This window comes from Symphalangus syndactylus, chromosome 12 (genome assembly GCF_028878055.3).
Source record: "Symphalangus syndactylus isolate Jambi chromosome 12, NHGRI_mSymSyn1-v2.1_pri, whole genome shotgun sequence".
NCBI classification, from domain to species: Eukaryota; Metazoa; Chordata; class Mammalia; order Primates; family Hylobatidae; genus Symphalangus; species Symphalangus syndactylus.
In genome coordinates, this window is record NC_072441.2 from 85,727,749 (window position 1) to 85,745,583 (window position 17,835).

Below are 17,835 nucleotides of genomic sequence, written 5' to 3' on the forward strand. Positions count from 1 at the left end.
CTACCAGAGGTACAAGGAGGAGCTGGTACCATTCCTTCTGAAACTATTCCAATCGATAGAAAAAGAGGGAATCCTCCCTAACTCATTTTATGAGGCTAGCATCATCCTGATAGCAAAGCCTGGCAGAGACACAACCAAAAAAGAGAATTTTAGACCAATATCCTTGATGAACATTGATGCAAAAATCCTCAATAAAATACTGGCAAACCGAATCCAGCAGCACATCAAAAAGCTTATCCACCATGATCAAGTGGGCTTCATCCCTGGGATGCAAGGCTGGTTCAACATACAAAAATCAATAAATGTAATCCAGCATATAAACAGAACCAAAGACAAAAACCACATGATTATCTCAATAGATGCAGAAAAGACCTTTGACAAAATTCAACAACCTTCATGCTAAAAACTCTCAATAAATTAGGTATTGATGGGATGTATCTCAAAATAATAAGAGCTATCTATGACAAACCCACAGCCAATATCATACTGAATGGGCAAAAACTGGAAGCATTCCCTTTGAAAACTGGCAGAAGACAGGGATGCCCTCTCTCACCACTCCTATTCCACATAGTGTTGGAAGTTCTGGCCAGGGCAATCAGGCAGGAGAAGGAAATAAATGGTATTCAATTAGGAAAAGAGGAAGTCAAATTGTCCCTGTTTGCAGATGACATGATTGTATATCTAGAAAACCCCATCGTCTCAGCCCAAAATCTCCTTAAGCTGATTAGCAACTTCAGCAAAGTCTCAGGATACAAAATCAATGTACAAAAATCACAAGCATTCTTATACACCAATAACAGACAAACAAAGAGCTAAATCGTGAGTGAACTCCCATTCACAATTGCTTCAAAGAGAATAAAATACCTAGGAATCCCACTTACAAGGGATGTGAAGGACCTCTTCAAGGAGAACTACGAACCACTGCTCAATGAAATAAAAGAGGATACAAACAAATGGAAGAACATTCCATGCTCATGGGTTGGAAGAATCAATATCGTGAAAATGGCCATACTGCCCAAGGTAATTTTATAGATTCAATGCCATCCCCATCAAGCTACCAATGACTTTCTTCACAGAATTGGAAAAAACTACTTTAAAGTTCATAAAGGACAAAGCCGGAGGCATCACGCTACCTGACTTCAAACTATACTGCAAGACTACAGTAACCAAAACAGCATGGTACTGGTACCAAAACAGAGACATAGATCAATGGAACAGAATAGAGCCCTCAGAAATAATGCCGCATATCTACAACCATCTGATGTTTGACAAACCTGACAAAAACAAGAAATGGGGAAAGGATTCCCTATTTAATAAATGGTGCTGGGAAAACTGGCTAGCCATATGTAGAAAGCTGAAACTGGATCCCTTCCTTACACCTTATACAAAAATTAATTCAAGATGGATTAAAGACTTACACGTTAGACCTAAAACCATAAAAACCCTAGAAGAAAACCTAGGCAATACCATTCAGGACTTAGGCATGTGCAAGGACTTCATGTCTAAAACACCAAAAGCAATGGCAACAAAAGCCAAAATTGACAAATGGGATCTAATTAAACTAAAGCGCTTCTGCACAGCAAAAGAAACTACCATGAGCGTGAACAGGCAACCTACAAAATGGGAGAAAATTTTCGCAACCTACTCATCTGACAAAGGGCTAGTATCCAGAATCTACAATGAACTCAAACAACTTTACAAGAAAAAAACAAACAATTCCATCAAAAAGTGGGCAAAGGATAGGAACAGACACTTTTCTAAAGAAGACATTTATGCAGCCAAAAAACACAGGAAAAATTGCTCATCATCAGTGGCCATCAGAGAAATGCAAATCAAAACCACAATGAGATACCATCTCACACCAGTTAGAATGGCGATCATTAACAAGTCAGGAAACAACAGGTGCTGGAGAGGATGAGGAGAAATAGGAACACTTTTACACTGTTGGTGGGACTGTAAACTAGTTCAACCATTGTGGAAGTCACTGTGGTGACTCCTCAGGGATCTAGAACTAGAAATACCATTTGACTCAGCCATCCCATTACTGGGTATATACCCAAAGGATTATAAATCATGCTGCTATAAAGACACACGCACACGTATGTTTACTGCGGCACTATTCACAATAGCAAAGAGTTGGAACCAACCCAAATGTCCAACAACGATAGACTGGATTAAGAAAATATGGCACATATACACCATGGAATACTATGTATCCATAAAAAATGATGAGTTCATGTCCTTTGTAGGGACATAGATGAAACTGGAAACCATCATTCTCAGCAAACTATCGCAAGGACAAAAAGCCAAACACCGCATGTTCTCACTCATAGGTGGGAATTGAACAATGAGAACACATGGACATAGGAAGGGGAACATCACACTCCGGGGCCTGTCGTGGGATGGGGGGACAGGGGAGGGACAGCATTAGGAGATATACCTAATGCTAAATGACGAGTTAATGGGTGCAGCAAGCCAACATGGCACATGTATACATATGTAACAAACCTGCATATTGTGCACATGTACCCTAAAAGTATAATAATAATAAAATTAAAAAGAAAAAGAATGAGATCATGTCTTTTGCGGGAAAGGGGGTGGAGTTGGAAGCCATCATCCTTAGCAAACTAATGCAGGACAGAAAGCTAAATAGCATACGTTCTCACATATAAGTGGGAGCTAAATGATGAGAACACATGGACACAAAGTAGGAAACAACAGACACTGGGGCCTACTTGAGTGCAAAGGGTGGGAGGAGGGAAGGGATCAGAAAAAAAATAACTATTGGGTAGTAGGCTTAGTACCTGAGTGAAGAAATAATCTGTACAACAACCCTCCGTGATATGAGTTTAACTATACAACAAATTTGCACGTGTATCCCTGCAGCTAAAATAAAAGTTAACAAAAAGAAAAAAAAAAGATAGAAGAGGAGGTGCCACACACTTTTAAAGAACCAGATCTCATGGGAACTAACTGAGCAAGTACCCACCTAGCACCAAGGGAATGGTGCTAAACCATTAATGAGGGACCTGCCCCCATGATCCAATCACCTCCCACCAGATTCTCCCTTCATACCCAGTGGGAATCACATTTCCATATGAGATTTGGAGGGGACAAACATCCAAATCATATCAGTGGGCCAGTGCCCTGTTCAGTTATGCCTAGGGTCATACAGGAGAGGCAGCAAGTGGGCAGCTACCAGCCTCCTCCTATCACTTCCAATTCCTCCACGATTCCTCCTCCCACATCTCACACTCCTCTGACACCCAGTTCAAGAGGGGGCCTATGCGCTCCCACAGAACATCCTGGGGTGCAGCACAGACACCTGACCTGGCCCACAGAATATTGCTGAGGAGAGACAGATGAGGCTGTGCTGCCAGAGCCTTCTAAACAAGCCAGGGCACAAAGGCCAGTGCCCAGCAGGTCCTGAGACATGGTGCCTATTTGTCAGTAGCAGAAAGGGTAGAAGTGCATTCTGTCCTCCAAGCTCCACCCCCTGCCTTTATGCACCCACAGGATCCTGAGTATTTCAGGGTTCCTACAGTCTCAATGGAGAGGAGTCCAATCTAGCCTGTCCCGGAGTAATGTGCTGGCTGGGGGATGGATACCGGTGATACCCTCTGAATATAGGCTGGTCCTGGTGGATCCTGCCACTTGGACAGAAGCCAGATACATTTCGCTTTTCCAATTGCAGTGAGTGCTAGGACTCTCCTGTGATTGGCAGTTGCACCTCCTCTGAACCAGGCTCCCTGTTCACAAATCCACACTAAGTGAGGGTGACTGTAAACCAAAGTGGCCTAGCCCATCCAAGTTAAAGCCATTCACAGGGCTCAAGACTGTCCCAAGGAGAGGGGGTATGAGAGAGAGACTGGGGTGAGACTGCCAAGGTTTGGGGCGGCCATCGCCACTGAGGGAGAAGGAAAGGAAAAATGATTGGAGAAAAAATTCACACTGCAGAAGCAGCCTGCCTGAAAAGTCACAGCAACAGGCAAAAATAAAACAACCTGGGAGGGGGTAGGGAAAAAAACTCAGGCTGCACCTGGACAGATAAGCAAACAGAGCCCAGCACAGAAGCTTTTTGTTCTTTGTCTATTAGCAAGCTCCTAGAAAAAAGTTTCTTCCCCTTTTGAGGCATAGTCATGGTGGGAACTTGCACAGGGAGAAGCGGGGCTTACCTAAAACAAATCCACAATTATACAACAAGAGAAGTGGTACTTTGGGATTGCCCAGAGACATACCCACAACTACATAGAAAAGGGGGAGTTGTGCAGATAGCCTTACTGATGAAGAAGTTACTTAAACTGCTGCAGAGATAAGAGGAGTTTCTTGTAAAAAGCTTTTGAATTCAGCGATATAACCCAGCAATCCACCCAGACTCCCCTCTCTGCTGCGGAGAACATTTTTTCTTTCACGTATTAAACTTTTGCTCACATATAAGTGGGAGCTAAATGATGAGAACACATGGACACAAAGTAGGAAACAACAGACACTGGGGCCTACTTGAGTGCAAAGGGTGGGAGGAGGGAAGGGATCAGAAAAAAAATAACTATTGGGTAGTAGGCTTAGTACCTGAGTGAAGAAATAATCTGTACAACAACCCTCCGTGATATGAGTTTAACTATACAACAAATTTGCACGTGTATCCCTGCAGCTAAAATAAAAGTTAACAAAAAGAAAAAAAAAAGATAGAAGAGGAGGTGCCTATGTTTCTTAATTTTCTTGGAGGTAGGACAAATGGGAAACTTCTACATTAAGGTGCATCGGTGAGACTGCAACACCACTGGACCCTGAACCCCAATTATAGATGTAGATGCACGTGCAGGCAGAGTGCCACAGGACAGGCAGGTGAGCTGAACTCCCTCAGAACCTTCATTAAATCTCCCTTGGGTAGGAAGATGACCATCCAAGGATCAAATATTGCTGAAGGGGGGTGTTGGTCATGGTACTGAAGCTTTCTGGAAAAGGCCATCTGGCCACCTATGTCCCAAGGTCTTCCCCAGATAGTGAGCAGCAGCCCAAAGGGGCCAAAGATGCAGGAACCGTGGGAGAGAGCCACTTTCAACTCACACACATGGCCTCTTCCCAGCGCAGCCACCTCACAGACCCAGAATCTCAGGCCACCTGCCCTCCCTGACAATGAGCTCCCACACTGTACCCAACATCTATACAGTGATACCCGCCCCCATACTCCCCACAGGAAGCCACTTTTAAGTGTCTTAAAATCCTAAAGGTCTAGTTCCTTATTCCTTCCTCCCAAATGTGACCTGCTCATACTATACTTTCATAACCAAGGGAGAACACTTGAAATTTTTTGAAATACCTCTTTCAAGGTGCAGACACAACTTTCAATATTTATAAACAAAGAAGAAATACAAATTTAGTCTCCAGGAGGGGACCCCAGGATACACGGAAGGTGATGCTGCAGACATATTTATTAGACCCTAGTGTCCCCCGGTCAGGAGGGCTTGTTTTTGAGGGAGAGGTGGGGCATGGGTTGCATTGTGTCTCCCATAAAGGATATGTTGAATTCCTAAACCCAGCACCTTATTTGGAAATCTGATCTTTGCAGATACAGTCCAATTATGATAAGGTCATGAGAGTGGTCTCTAATCCAATATGACAGGTGTTCTTATAAAAAGAGGGAATTTAGACACAGATACTGACATGCACAGAGGGAAGACAATGAAAAGAGACATAGGGAGAAGGTGCATGAAGAGGGAGGACTGGACTGATGCAGCTACAAGACAAGGAACACCACTAATTGCTAGCAAACACCAGAAGCTAAGAAGAGGCAAGGACAGGTTTCTCTTGTTATGAAATGAATATTTATGTTACCCCCAAATTCATATGTTGAAGCCTTGACAGCCCATGTGACTGTATTTGGAGATGAGGCCTCTAATGAAGTAAGGTTTAATGAGTTCATAAGGGTGGGGCCATGACCCAATAGTGTTAGTGTTCTTATAAAAAGAGACTTCAAAAAGCACGAGAGTTTTCTCCATGCATGTATTCTGAGAAAGGTCATGTGAGGACATAGAAGACAGCCTTCTGCAAAACCAGAAGAGAGGCCTCACCAGAAATTTAATTGGCCACAGCCTTGATTATGAATTTCCAGCCTCTAGAACTGGGAGAAAATAACTTTCTGTTGTTTAAGCCACCCAGTTTATGGTATTTCGTTATGGTATCCATAGCTGACCAATATACCCCTGCAGATTTCAAAGGTAGTGTGGCCCTGTCAACACCTTGATTTTGGGTTTCTAGTCTCCAGAACTGTGTGACAATAAATTTCCATTGTTTCAGCCACTCAGTTCTTGTTATCTCACAGTCCTAGGAATCTAATGCAGGAACTCAGGAAAGGTGGTGATATAGTTTAACTCTTTGTCCCCTCTAAATCGCATGATGAAATTAGATCCCCAGTGTTGGAGGTGGGCCCTGGTGACCTTCCTTGTGTCTTGGTGCCATCCTTGTGGTAGTGAGTGAGTTCTTGCTCTATTATTTCCTGTAAAAACTGAATGTGAAAAACAACCTGGCAGCTCCCTCCCTTCTCTCTTGCTCCCTCTCTTGCCATGTGATGTCTGCTCCGTTTCACCTTCTGCCATTAGTGAAAGCTTCCTAAGGCCCTCAACAGAAGCAGATGCTGATGCCATGCTTTTTGTACAGCCTGAAGAAGCATGAGTCAAATAAACCTCTTCTCTTCATAAATTACCCAGCCTCAGGTATTCCTTTATAGCCACATAGATGGACAAAGACAGGTGGCACCAAAGGATTACATGTTAACTCTTTCAGGGGTTCCTGGAGAGTCAGGGCTGGGCCCTTGGCCAGCAAGTCACATGAGGCACAAGCTCTGGAGTGGGACAACTTGGGTTCAATCCGAGATCCACCATATTTACTGGCTGAGTGATCTTTACCAAGTTGCTAATCTAAGTCTTGAGTTCCCACATATGAACAATAGAGATAATAATTGCAAGTACTCATGGGCTCCTACAAGCATTAAAAATATAATACATTTTTAAAAAGCACTCAACTGTACAGTTGAGTTGTTGTAATTGTTACCAGTATTAGGGCCCACCTGCCATGGAATTGCCACAGTACTGTAGCTGGATTTCTCCCAAGGTTTCCCTGTCTGGGAAAGAGGTTGGCCATACCCCATGAACTTGATTCCCAGTTTCTACCTCTCATCGGTTTCTTCAGATACTGAATATCTGATGATTCTCAGGACAACCCTTCAAGGTGGGAGGTTACAGGTTATTATCCCCATACAAAGGCTGAGGAAGTTGCATTTCAGTAACACTAACAGGCTTTTTAATTTTTTTGATTTTAATCAGATTATATATTCATATGGTTTTTGAAAAGGAGGGAGAAATTAAGGAGATTGAAAAAGGAAGTGTCACTCCTGTCTCTGACTCCCATTGCCTGGTTCTGGCTCCCAGAGGCAGGCACTATTATCAGTGTCTTGTGTTACTATGCAGATAGTCTGTGCGCTCAAACACACACACGTGCATCTCCACATACACAACACACTCTATGCGACTGTCCTGCTCTTTGTCTTTTCTCAAAGCAACATTTGTTGGAGCCCACTCTGCATCCTTACACATGGGTGTGTCCCATCTCCTGTCTGCATACTGTTCCTTGTGTGGCTCTAATCCTCCTCCACTTCTGATATTTAAGTTGTTGCTTAACACCACAATGTTGCAATGAATATCCTTATATTTGTGCCTTTACACACATGGATGTGTATATAACAGTGAAAATCATTAGGGTGGATCTAATGAGCCAAAGGCACATGTACTTATACTTTTGATTGATATTATTATCTCCAAAGAATGTTCCTGTCTACATGCCTACCAAATATTTAGGTCTCTCACCAATACCTAATGATCAAACTTTTTGACCTCTGTCAAGTTGATAGTGGAAAATATCTCATTATAGTTTTAATGGGCATTTCTTCTATAAACAGGATTCATCATCATCATTTTAGATTACTATGTCATTCTTGCTGCCTTTTCTGTAAACTGTGAACTGTCTGCTAATGTCTTTTGTCCATCTATACTTGTTTCTTTTCTATTAGTTTATAGGAGTTAGACATATTTTAAGAACATTCGCCTTTATTCTAACATACTACAATTTTTAAGTTTGTTTTTCAACTTTACTTACAGACTGTTTGCAATGCCAAAATGTTATTTTCATAAAGTCAAATGTATCCATTTTTATGGCTTATTCTTTTTGTATCTTCCTTCAAAAGGTAACCCCCAATTCAAACAAAGAGGTTTTAATTAAAACCTTTAAGTAAAAGATACCCCCAATTCAAAGACAGAGTTTTAAATTCTCTTTTGTTTTAAATGCACTTATGGTCTTAAATTTTATATTTACTCTTAGATCCACCCAAAACTTATTTTGGAGTCAGGTGATACAGCTTACTGGTGTCACAAAATGGTGAAAAGATTGAACTTTAGAGTCCATGAGACTTAAGTCCTGATCCTTCATTTTCTGGCTGTGTAAACTTGAACAGTTATTTAACCTCTCTGGCTTCAGCAGTCTCATATGTGATATGAAAAAAAAATGAAAATGCTTACCTTATTGGACTCTTCTTTGGGTTTACATAGAAAAAATTTTTCAGCACAGTATTCAGTAGTTGTCCTATTAATATTAGCTGTTCCCATTATCATGATGAGTATTAGTTGCCCAAGCTCACCTGGAATCAGAACCAGATGTTCCCAGCTTCTAGGCTGCTATCCTTTCCTTCCCAGCAGCCACCCCTCTCAGGGGTCCCCTCCTGGGTACAGGGATGGGTTCTAGGGATTTAAACATCTCTGAGTTCAATGCCATAAGTGGCTGCAGGGTGTCAAGGTCTAGCCAGGGCCTACTTGGTTACCAGAGCCCTGAGATTAAAAGGAAGTTCATTGCTCTATGTCCACACATTATCATCATCATCAATTACCATGTTACTGAAAAGCTGAGAACATCTTTATAGCAAGGAAAGTGGTAAAGATGTGTTCCCACCCAAATCTCATGTCAAAATATAATCTCCAAAGTTGGAGGAGGGGTCTGGTGTGAGGTGATTGGATCATGGGGATGGATTCCTCAATGCTATTCCCATGATAGTGAGTGAATTCTCACAAGATATGGGTTTTTAAGAGTGTGTAGCACTGCCCCTGCTCTCTCCTCCTTCTCCTGCCATGTAGGACGTGCCTCCTTCCCCTTCACCTTCTGGCATGATTGTAACAGCCATACCTACTATACAACCTGCAAAACTGAAAGTCAATTCAACCTTTTTTCTTTATAAATTACCCAGTATCAGGTAGTTCTTTATAGCAGTGAGAGAACAGACTAATGTCCTTCAGCAGGTGGCCTAAGGGCATTGGCCCCTGAGACCCCTCTCAGGAGCAGAGGCAGAGAAGCAGAGGGTCAGGTAGAGGAGGCTGAGAGAGGAAAAGTCCCTTCCTCCCTCAAGGGCTGAGGAAGAGGCCACAGGGACACCCAGAGTTTTCTCTCTGAAGGAGCCCAAAACAGGTTCACCAGCTCTCAGTGCCTATAAAGCAACAGGATAGGACAAGAGACGATGGGAGAGACAAAGTAGAGGCCTTGATGAAGCCACAGAATCCTAGAACCTCACTGCTGGGAGGGGACTCAGGGGCGATTCTGCCCAAGTCCTTGCTTTAACAGAGGAGGGGGCTCTCTAGGGGGTAGACTTGTCCTGGGTCACACAGGGCAGAGCCACACCTGGAGCCCACTTTCCTCCCCCAGGGTGTAAGAGTTTAAGAATGATGAGAGCAAATTCCTCATTTCCACCTTCACCATCACGATTTCACCACCCATCTCTAGCCCCGGGTCAAGGGTGAGCTGGAATAGGGACAATGCAGAAACCACAGAAAAAAAAAAAACGCATCCAACTGTGGAGCTTCAGGATTCCTCAGAGGATCCAGAGCAATTTCATGGTAATATTCCTTCCGCGGACAGCCTCTGACCAAACTCCACTGCCTGGGGGCTTGTCTCATTCATACCACAGAGGTCAGGCCAATTTCAATTTCATTCCTTCACAGTGGTTCCCTGAGATAATCACTTTCTTTTTGTGAACACAGATCTGTTACCCCAAAAATGAGAAATTCTAAGTCTGTCCCTTCCTTCCTTCCTTCCTTCCTTCCTTCCTTCCTTCCTTCCTTCCTTCCTTCCTTCCTTCCTTCCCTCCCTTCCACCCTTCCTTCCTTCCTTCCTTCCTTCCTTCCTTCCTTCCTTCCTTCCTTCCTTCCTTCCTTCCTTTTTCTTTTGTTTTCTTTTCCTTTTCCTTTCTTTTTCTTTCTTTCTTTCTTTTCTTTCTTTCATCTTTCTTTCTTTCTCTTTCTTCTAACTCTTCTTCCTTCCTTACTTGCTTCCTTCCTTCCCCATTCCCTCCCTCCCTCTTCCCTCTCTCCCTTTTCTTTTTTCTCTTTCTTTCTCTCTTTCTTTCTTTCTCTTTCTCTTTCTTTCCTTCTCTCTCCCTTCCTTCCTTCCTTTTCTTTCTTTCTTTTCTCTTTCTTTCTCTTTCTCTTTCTTTCCTTCTCTCTCCCTTCCTTCCTTCCTTTTCTTTCTTTCTTTCTTTTCTCTTTCTTTCTCTTTCTTTCTTTCTTCCTTCCTTCTTTCCTTCCTTCCTTCTCTTTCTTTCCCTTTCTTTCTTTCTTTCTTTCTTTCTTTCTTTCTTTCTTTCTTTCTTTCTTTCCTTCTTTCCTTTCTTGCTCTTTCTTTCCTTCTCTCTCCCTTCCTTCCTTCCTTTTCTTTCTTTCTTTCTTTCTTTTTTTCTTTCTTTCTTTCTTTCTTTTTCTTTCTCTTTCTCTCTCTTTCTTTCTTCCTTCCTTCCTTCCTCCCTTCCTTCTCTTTCTTTCCCTTCCTCTCTTTCTTTCTCTTTCTTTCTTTCTTCTTTCTTTCTTTCTTTCTTCTTTCTTTCTTTCTTTCTTTCTTTCTTTCTTTCTTTCTTTCTTTCTTTCTTTCTCCTTCCTTCCTTTCTCCTTCCTTCTTCCTTCCTTTCTCCTTCCTTCTTCCTTCCTTCCCTCCCTCCCTCTCTTTCTTTCTTTCTTTCTTTCTTTCTTTCTTTCTTTCTTTCTTTCTTTCTTTCTTTCTTTCTCTTTCTGTCTTTCTTTCTTTAGTAATCCTCCAACTCTAGTGCCTAGTGGAGAAAACTCTACCCAGTTAGACATATTTCCAGGTAAAGAGCATTGTATAAGTGGAGAAAGCCTGTGTTTTGCTATTGATAGAAAGGAGATCTAACCCCTTTCTATTGCAAAGCTCATTGTTCCTTCAAGACCTCCTGTGTTACAAGTGCTCTGTAATCCATTAGATTTCATATAATTCCCTGTAAGTCCGATTAGTGGCTGGGATATAAAAGCAAAAAATTATAACAAGAACAGCTTTCATCAAAATGCACTAGATCTTATTATCTTCTCTTTTTAAAATTTAATTTTATTATACATACAACCATATAATAGTTCATAAAATAATGATTGTGATATACAGCCTATATTAGGACAGTCTTTTTATCGGTTCACTTTTTGCTTAACTTTCTGTATTCTCTACTTTCTCCCTCTCTGTGTGTTTTCTTCCTCAATTTTATGCCCTCTTGTAGCCCATGTTGGCAATCTACTGATTCCTTCCACATTTTTAGCATAGTCTTAGAAACATTTAGATGTATAAACACTTAAATTTTGGTGACTGTGTTTCCTTTTATGAAGCGAGATTGTATTGTATTCAGTTTCCTGAGTCTTGCTGATGGGAATCTATGCATCTTAATTCATGGAAGTTGAACATTCCTTCCAGATAACTAGAACATTTGTTTTTGTAACCTCCATAATATGCAACGGTACCAATACTCTTTGACTTGTTCACATGTTCCTGAATTGATGGGCCCCTACCCTTTCTTTCCAGGGTTTTTCCTAGAACCATACTGTAATAAACATGGTTTCATCTGAGGGTCTGAGCAGCATTTCCCAGTGGAGGAAAAGGCAACTCACATGGATGTGAAGGGTGCCCACTATATACACATTTTACCCAAAGGTTAGTTCTTTTTAACTTTTAAAATGAACAGTAATGCAAATTACAAACATGACTTTAAGATTGTGATGTTCAAGGGCCCTCTCTTTTGTGATGATTTGCTTGGAGATCAGCCCTAGGCCCAGGCAGTAGGTGACGATTCTCTCAGTGCAGCCAAGGTAGCCCTGGCTTGGGGTTCCCAGCCTTCTCACCACCAAAAAACGTTTCATTCTTTCCATCTTGGGACTTCGACCAAATATGTTGCTTTTGTAAATCATAACAGAGTGTTTTTCTCTGTTGTTGCCCAAAGACATCAGAAGTTGAAGAGCCCACCTGTTGGTCAGGGCCCAGCTGGCCCAGCCCTCTCCAATTGCCCTCCCTTCCCAGGGACCCTGCCACTCACTGAGGAGGAGGCTGATGAATACCAGGAGCCCGGTCATCCAGAAGAAGGACGGGTTCTTGGAGCAGGACCCCATGGCAGGTTGCCTGCTGGCCTGTTCAGCTGCAGTGGAAACAGAAGAGAGGAAGAGGTAAGAAAAGAGGACAAGCTTGATCAAGGAGCCCTTCACAGTTTCCCCCCTTCAAGGGAAAGGCCAGCAAGTTACTACTGGGGAGACGGGCCAGCAAGTTACTACTGGGGAGACAGCCCACCAGTCTAGAGAAAACCATTCAGCTCTTTCCTTCCCTCCCAGTCCCTACAGTACCACACATAGTCAATCAGTAATTGCAGAAGAAATAAAGGCATAACCTCATTCTGTGATGTTCCTGGCAGTGTATTAGACAGGCCCCCTTCTCTTGGGCACAGCCAGGTTGGTGTTCCCTCCCACAACCTCCCCTGACACTTACCTGCTTCCCTGGGTTCACAGCTCTGCCCCAGGTGGCCCTGGTCACCAGTGTCAGCCTATGGTCAGGCACAGAAGTCACCCTCTTACAGCAAGGCTGGGCTACGCCCTTTCTGAATTTGGTGACTTTGTCCCTACCTCACATAATAAGTTAAATTTCTTTTTTGATTTTTCAAAAACTTCAATTCTCAGTTGCCTAAGTAAGAAGCTGTAACTAAAAGAACAAATCTCCTGTGGAGAGTGTTAACTCCCCACATCTCCAATGCAAATATCAATATTTACTTGTTGCAGGTGGCTATATGGTTTCTCAGCTCCCACTAGGGGTCATCAACTCTCTATACACTCAGGGTAAGAAGAACCCTCCCCTACAGAAGCTGACAGGCTGTTGGCTGCATCACAACTAAATTTTCCTTTCAGCGTGTGTCAGCTCTGCTTCTGGTATTTCAAAGGGTGGGGCAGAGAAGTTCACACTCCCTTTGCCATAGCCTCAGCAGCCTGAAACTCCACCACCTGCTGAGGCTCAGGTCATGTCCTCTTCTCTCCAGACCTGGATACTCCAGGACATTTAAGAACTCCCCCTCCCATTAGCCTGAGGGAGGAGCACCATCTTAACCCCAAGGCACCACCTCCTTCTCCTCAAGTAGTCTCCCCTGATGGCTGCCCAGGCAGAACACCCCCAAGGCTGGAGCTGCAGGCCTGACCCCAAGACCACCTCAAGGTAGTCAGGTTCCTGAGTATTAAACCCATTTAATCAATGTGAAACCCAAATCCCAGAGGTGTTATGCGACCTGTGAAAGGTCACACGGCTAATCAAGCAACAGGGTCTGGACTCCTGACCACAAGCTCAGGACTCATCACTGATATCACAGCCGCTCTCCCATCCCACTGTGTGGCCCTAAGCACATCACCTTGAGTGCACCCTCTGTTCTCACCCAGAACTGCTCTGCAGATTTCCAGGAGAGAGGATATTCAAGATTGGCTTGATTTTGACTACCCCATGTGGTAATGAGGAAGTTGCAAAAGGCGGTCCATGAGTTCTAGAGTTGGAAACTCCTTGTGTGGAATCAAAATCTGGGCAGCTTATCCACTGGTCAGCCTCAGGGCAATGGGGATTAAACCTCATACGCACCCCACCCCTATGCCCACAGCTCTCCAGAATGAACTTCTTTGAGAAGTGCTTGGCTATGAACACTATTTGTAAGGAAGGAGAATGCAAAAGATGAGCCTTCAGAGAGGAAATCAGCCCTGTGGCTAGAAGCCAGGAACTCTGGAGAGAGTCAGCAAATGAACATTCCACGCTGGCAAAACACCAGGGATGTTTTAAAAATCCAGACCTCTAACCTCATTTTTGACATCCCAGCCATCCTGTGCGAAGGCATAAACATGTACATGGGCATAAACCCCAACCATGGGAATTTTGGTAAGTTAATTACGCACAACTGCCTAATGCTGGTAATGTTTTGGTGAGTTAAAGGAAGGCAGCAGCAGAATGTGTGAGTCACCAAGTGCCAGATAGGAGATAAGTGGAGACTTCTGGATAGTCTGATATGTTATTGTCCATATGCCTTGCATTTGTGTTCTTGGATTGGAAGAAGCAAACACATCTTCCAGTTTTTACAGACTGGTTTTGGAAGACAAAGACCTTCTCCTCTTTGGTCTCCAGGCTTGTAGCATTGCTTCTGGGTTCTAAGTTCAATGGGGTTGGAGACATGTTATGTGGCTTCAGCTGGGTCCAAATATGGTCCATCATTGGTGGAACTGTTATCAGTAGCTCAAGTGGCTGTAGATTCTGTTTGGTCCTTGAGTGCATTGGACTTTGTCTAAAATCTTGTTCATTAGGGCTACACTGTGTCAAGGTTCCACAGTTGGGTCTGCAGATGGTGGTTCTGTTTTCATGAGTGTGGTGACAGTAGCTCTTTCTGAGTCCCTGGAGTTCTCCTACTGGATCACTGGATGGGTCCCTGGATTGACAAGACTGTCCTTGTACTTTTACTGAGAGTGGTGGAACTAGTCACAGGGCTGCTTGAGGGTTCACAATTTGCAAGCAGGCCTCTGGAGGATTAGATGGGCATGCCTCCTACCATGTTCATGGCAGGGAAAGACTGCCCCTGGACCATGACTGAGCAGGGCTAAAGCAGGGCTGCTTCAGAATCTGCGATCAGTCCAAAGTTAGAAGATGTACCAACATGAGCACAGACAGACATATCTCCCAGTGGGCCCCTGGGTGGCTAGGAATACCCTCTGACCACAACTGGGTGAGAATAAGTTGTGTTTCAGAATGAAATCAATAGTTACAGTGGAAATGAGGACAGAAGGGGCTGGTGCCAAGTGCCTTGCTTCAGGGTTCACTGTCAAGATCAAAGTCAACAGGTCTGTCACCCAAGGCAGGGGTGGTTATGACTCCTCTCAGGTCCCTTGGCAGATTGTTCTGGTGGCAGGACCAAAGCCAAAGAGAGCTATATCCAGATTTACTGCGGCAAAGTGTTGTTTCCAGGTCTGTATCCAGGAACATGTACAGTGAGCCTGCTACCTGGTTGTGAAAACACCCTCTCAAAACAGTTCTCTTCAGTCTTGGGCTCTCCTAAGGTTTTGCTGCCTTTGACCTGGAGTCCAATACACTAACAACTGTACTTTTGTCTGTGGAAGGCTCTCAAATTCTTGTTGCTGTGGGAGGATATGAGTGGAACATCCCCTACTCTATATTCTTGCTCTCAAATTTTATTTTACAGAGAGACACTAAACTACCCAATCAAAAAGTTCTATGAACCCCAAGTAAGATTAATTCAAAAAAATCCAAACCTAGGCATATCAAAATGAGATGATCAAAAGCCAAAGTCAAACAGCGAATCCTCAAAGCTGAAATAGAAAAGTGATGCTGCATATTGAAGGGATCCCCAATAACATTGACAGCTAATTCCAAGAATGCCAACGGGCACTGTGATGACATATGCAAAGTGTTCAGAAAAAAATCTTACAACTAAGAATTTGCTGTCCTTCAAAACTATGCTTCACAAATCAAGGAGAAGTTAAGACATGCCCACAGAAACAAAAATGGAGACTTGTCACTAGCAGACCTGCAATATAACAAATGCAAAGGGAGTCATTCAATCTGAACTGAAAGACAATAGAAAGTCAATAAAAGCTATGTCAACAAATAATGAGCACTAGCAAGGGTAATTAAATAGATAAATGTAAACAGCAATATGAGTGTTTTTATTTATAGTAGCTTTTTCTCTTAACTCACCTAAAATAAACTTAGCTAACATAAAAATATAAGTGTGCTAAAGGGTACACGAGGTAAAAGATGTAATTTGGATGAGAATAACAGTATGAGGATAGGAGAACACAGCAATGTAGAATCAAAGTTTTTGTATACCATTGACATTAAATGAATATTAAACCAATAAGGAATCTATAAATAAAGGTAGTAATTATATTTCCCAGAAATAAAAAAAAATTATGAAGGGATACTAACAACAATTGTATGACAAAAATTAGATAAACTTGTTAGTAGAAAAATTTCTAGAAAGACGTGAACTATGAAAATTGACTCAAGAAGAAATAGAAAATTTAGATAAACCTGTAACAATTAAGATAATGACTTAGTCATCAAAATACTCCCACAAAGTAAAAACAGAATGGCTTTACTGTGATACTACACCAAATATATAATTAAAAACGACCAATCCTTCACAAATTCTTGCAGAAAATAGAAAAGAAAGTGATATTTGTAATACACTCTATCAAGCTAGAATTACACTGATACCACAACCACACAAATATCAAAAGTAAACAAAAGCCAATATCTCTTACATGCAAAATTCTCAACAAAATACTAGCAAACTAAATCCACCAATATATAAAAAGGATTATACAACAACCAAGTGGGATTTATCTCAAGCATACAGAATGGTTCAACATACAAAAATTAATCAATTTAATAGAAGATATGAGTAGATAAAAATTGGGAAATAGATGATCCCTTCAGCAGAGGCAAAAAAATATTTGACAAATATTTTCATGAACAGGTGTCAGCACCTTTTCATGAAGAAAAACCATGGAATAAGTAGGAATTGAGGAGGATTCCCTCAACCTAATAAAGGATATTTATGAAAAACATGCAACTTACATCATACATAACAGTGAAAAATGAAAAGTTTTCCCCCTAAATTCAAAGACATGTGACATTTACATTCAACATTGTATTGTGGGTTCTAGCCATAACAACTAAGTAAGAAGACAATTAGGGGTAACTTCCAAGATGGCCATATAGGAACAGCTCCAATCTGCAGCTCCCAGAGAGATTGACACAGAAGATAGGTGATTTCTGCATTTCCAACTGAGGTACCTGGTACATCTCGTTGGGACTAGTTGGACAGTGGGTGCATCCCATGGAGGGTGAGCTGAAGCAGGGCAGGGCATTGCCTCACCAGGGAAGTGCAAGAGGTTGGAGGATTTTCCTTTCCTAGCCAAGGGAAGCCATGAGAGATGGTACCTAGAGGAACTATATACTCCTTCCCAAATATTGTGCTTTTCCCACAGTCTTCACAACTGGCAGACCAGGAGATTCCCCCTATACCTGGCTCGGTGGGTCCCACATCCACGGACCCTTGCTCGCTGCTAGTGCAGTAGTCTGAGATTGACCTGAGATGCTGGAGCTTGGTGGGGGGAAGGGTGTCTGCCATTGCTGAGGCTTGAGCAGGTGGCTTTATGCTCACTGTGTAAACAAAGCCACAGGGAAACTCGAACTGGGTGGTGCCCACTACAACTCAACAAGGCCTACTGCCTCTCTAGATTCCACCTCTGTGGGCAGGGCGTATCTGAACAAAAGGCAGCAGAAAGCTTCTGCAGACTTAAAAGTCCCTGCCTGACAGCTCAGCTCTGAAGAGAGCAGTGGTTCTCCCAGCACGACGTTCAAGCTCCAATAACAGGCTGCCTCCTCAAGTGGGTCCCTGATCCCCATGTAGCCTGACTGGGAGGCACCTCCCAGTAGGGGCTG

At 42.7% G+C, this 17,835-nt stretch overlaps 1 protein-coding gene across 1 annotated transcript in view; it reads right to left on the reverse strand.

The window, feature by feature from the left end:
- LOC134734872 (uncharacterized) overlaps positions 1 to 17,835 on the reverse strand; it is a 60,678-nt gene that overhangs the window by 9,923 nt on the left and 32,920 nt on the right. The window contains exons 5-7 of the mRNA XM_063628230.1: positions 14,455 to 14,797; positions 12,841 to 12,895; positions 12,398 to 12,496 (exon numbers count right to left, since the gene is read on the reverse strand). Coding sequence (XP_063484300.1) covers positions 12,398 to 12,496; positions 12,841 to 12,895; positions 14,455 to 14,797 — 497 coding nt within the window. The remainder of the gene's footprint in view (positions 1 to 12,397; positions 12,497 to 12,840; positions 12,896 to 14,454; positions 14,798 to 17,835) is intronic.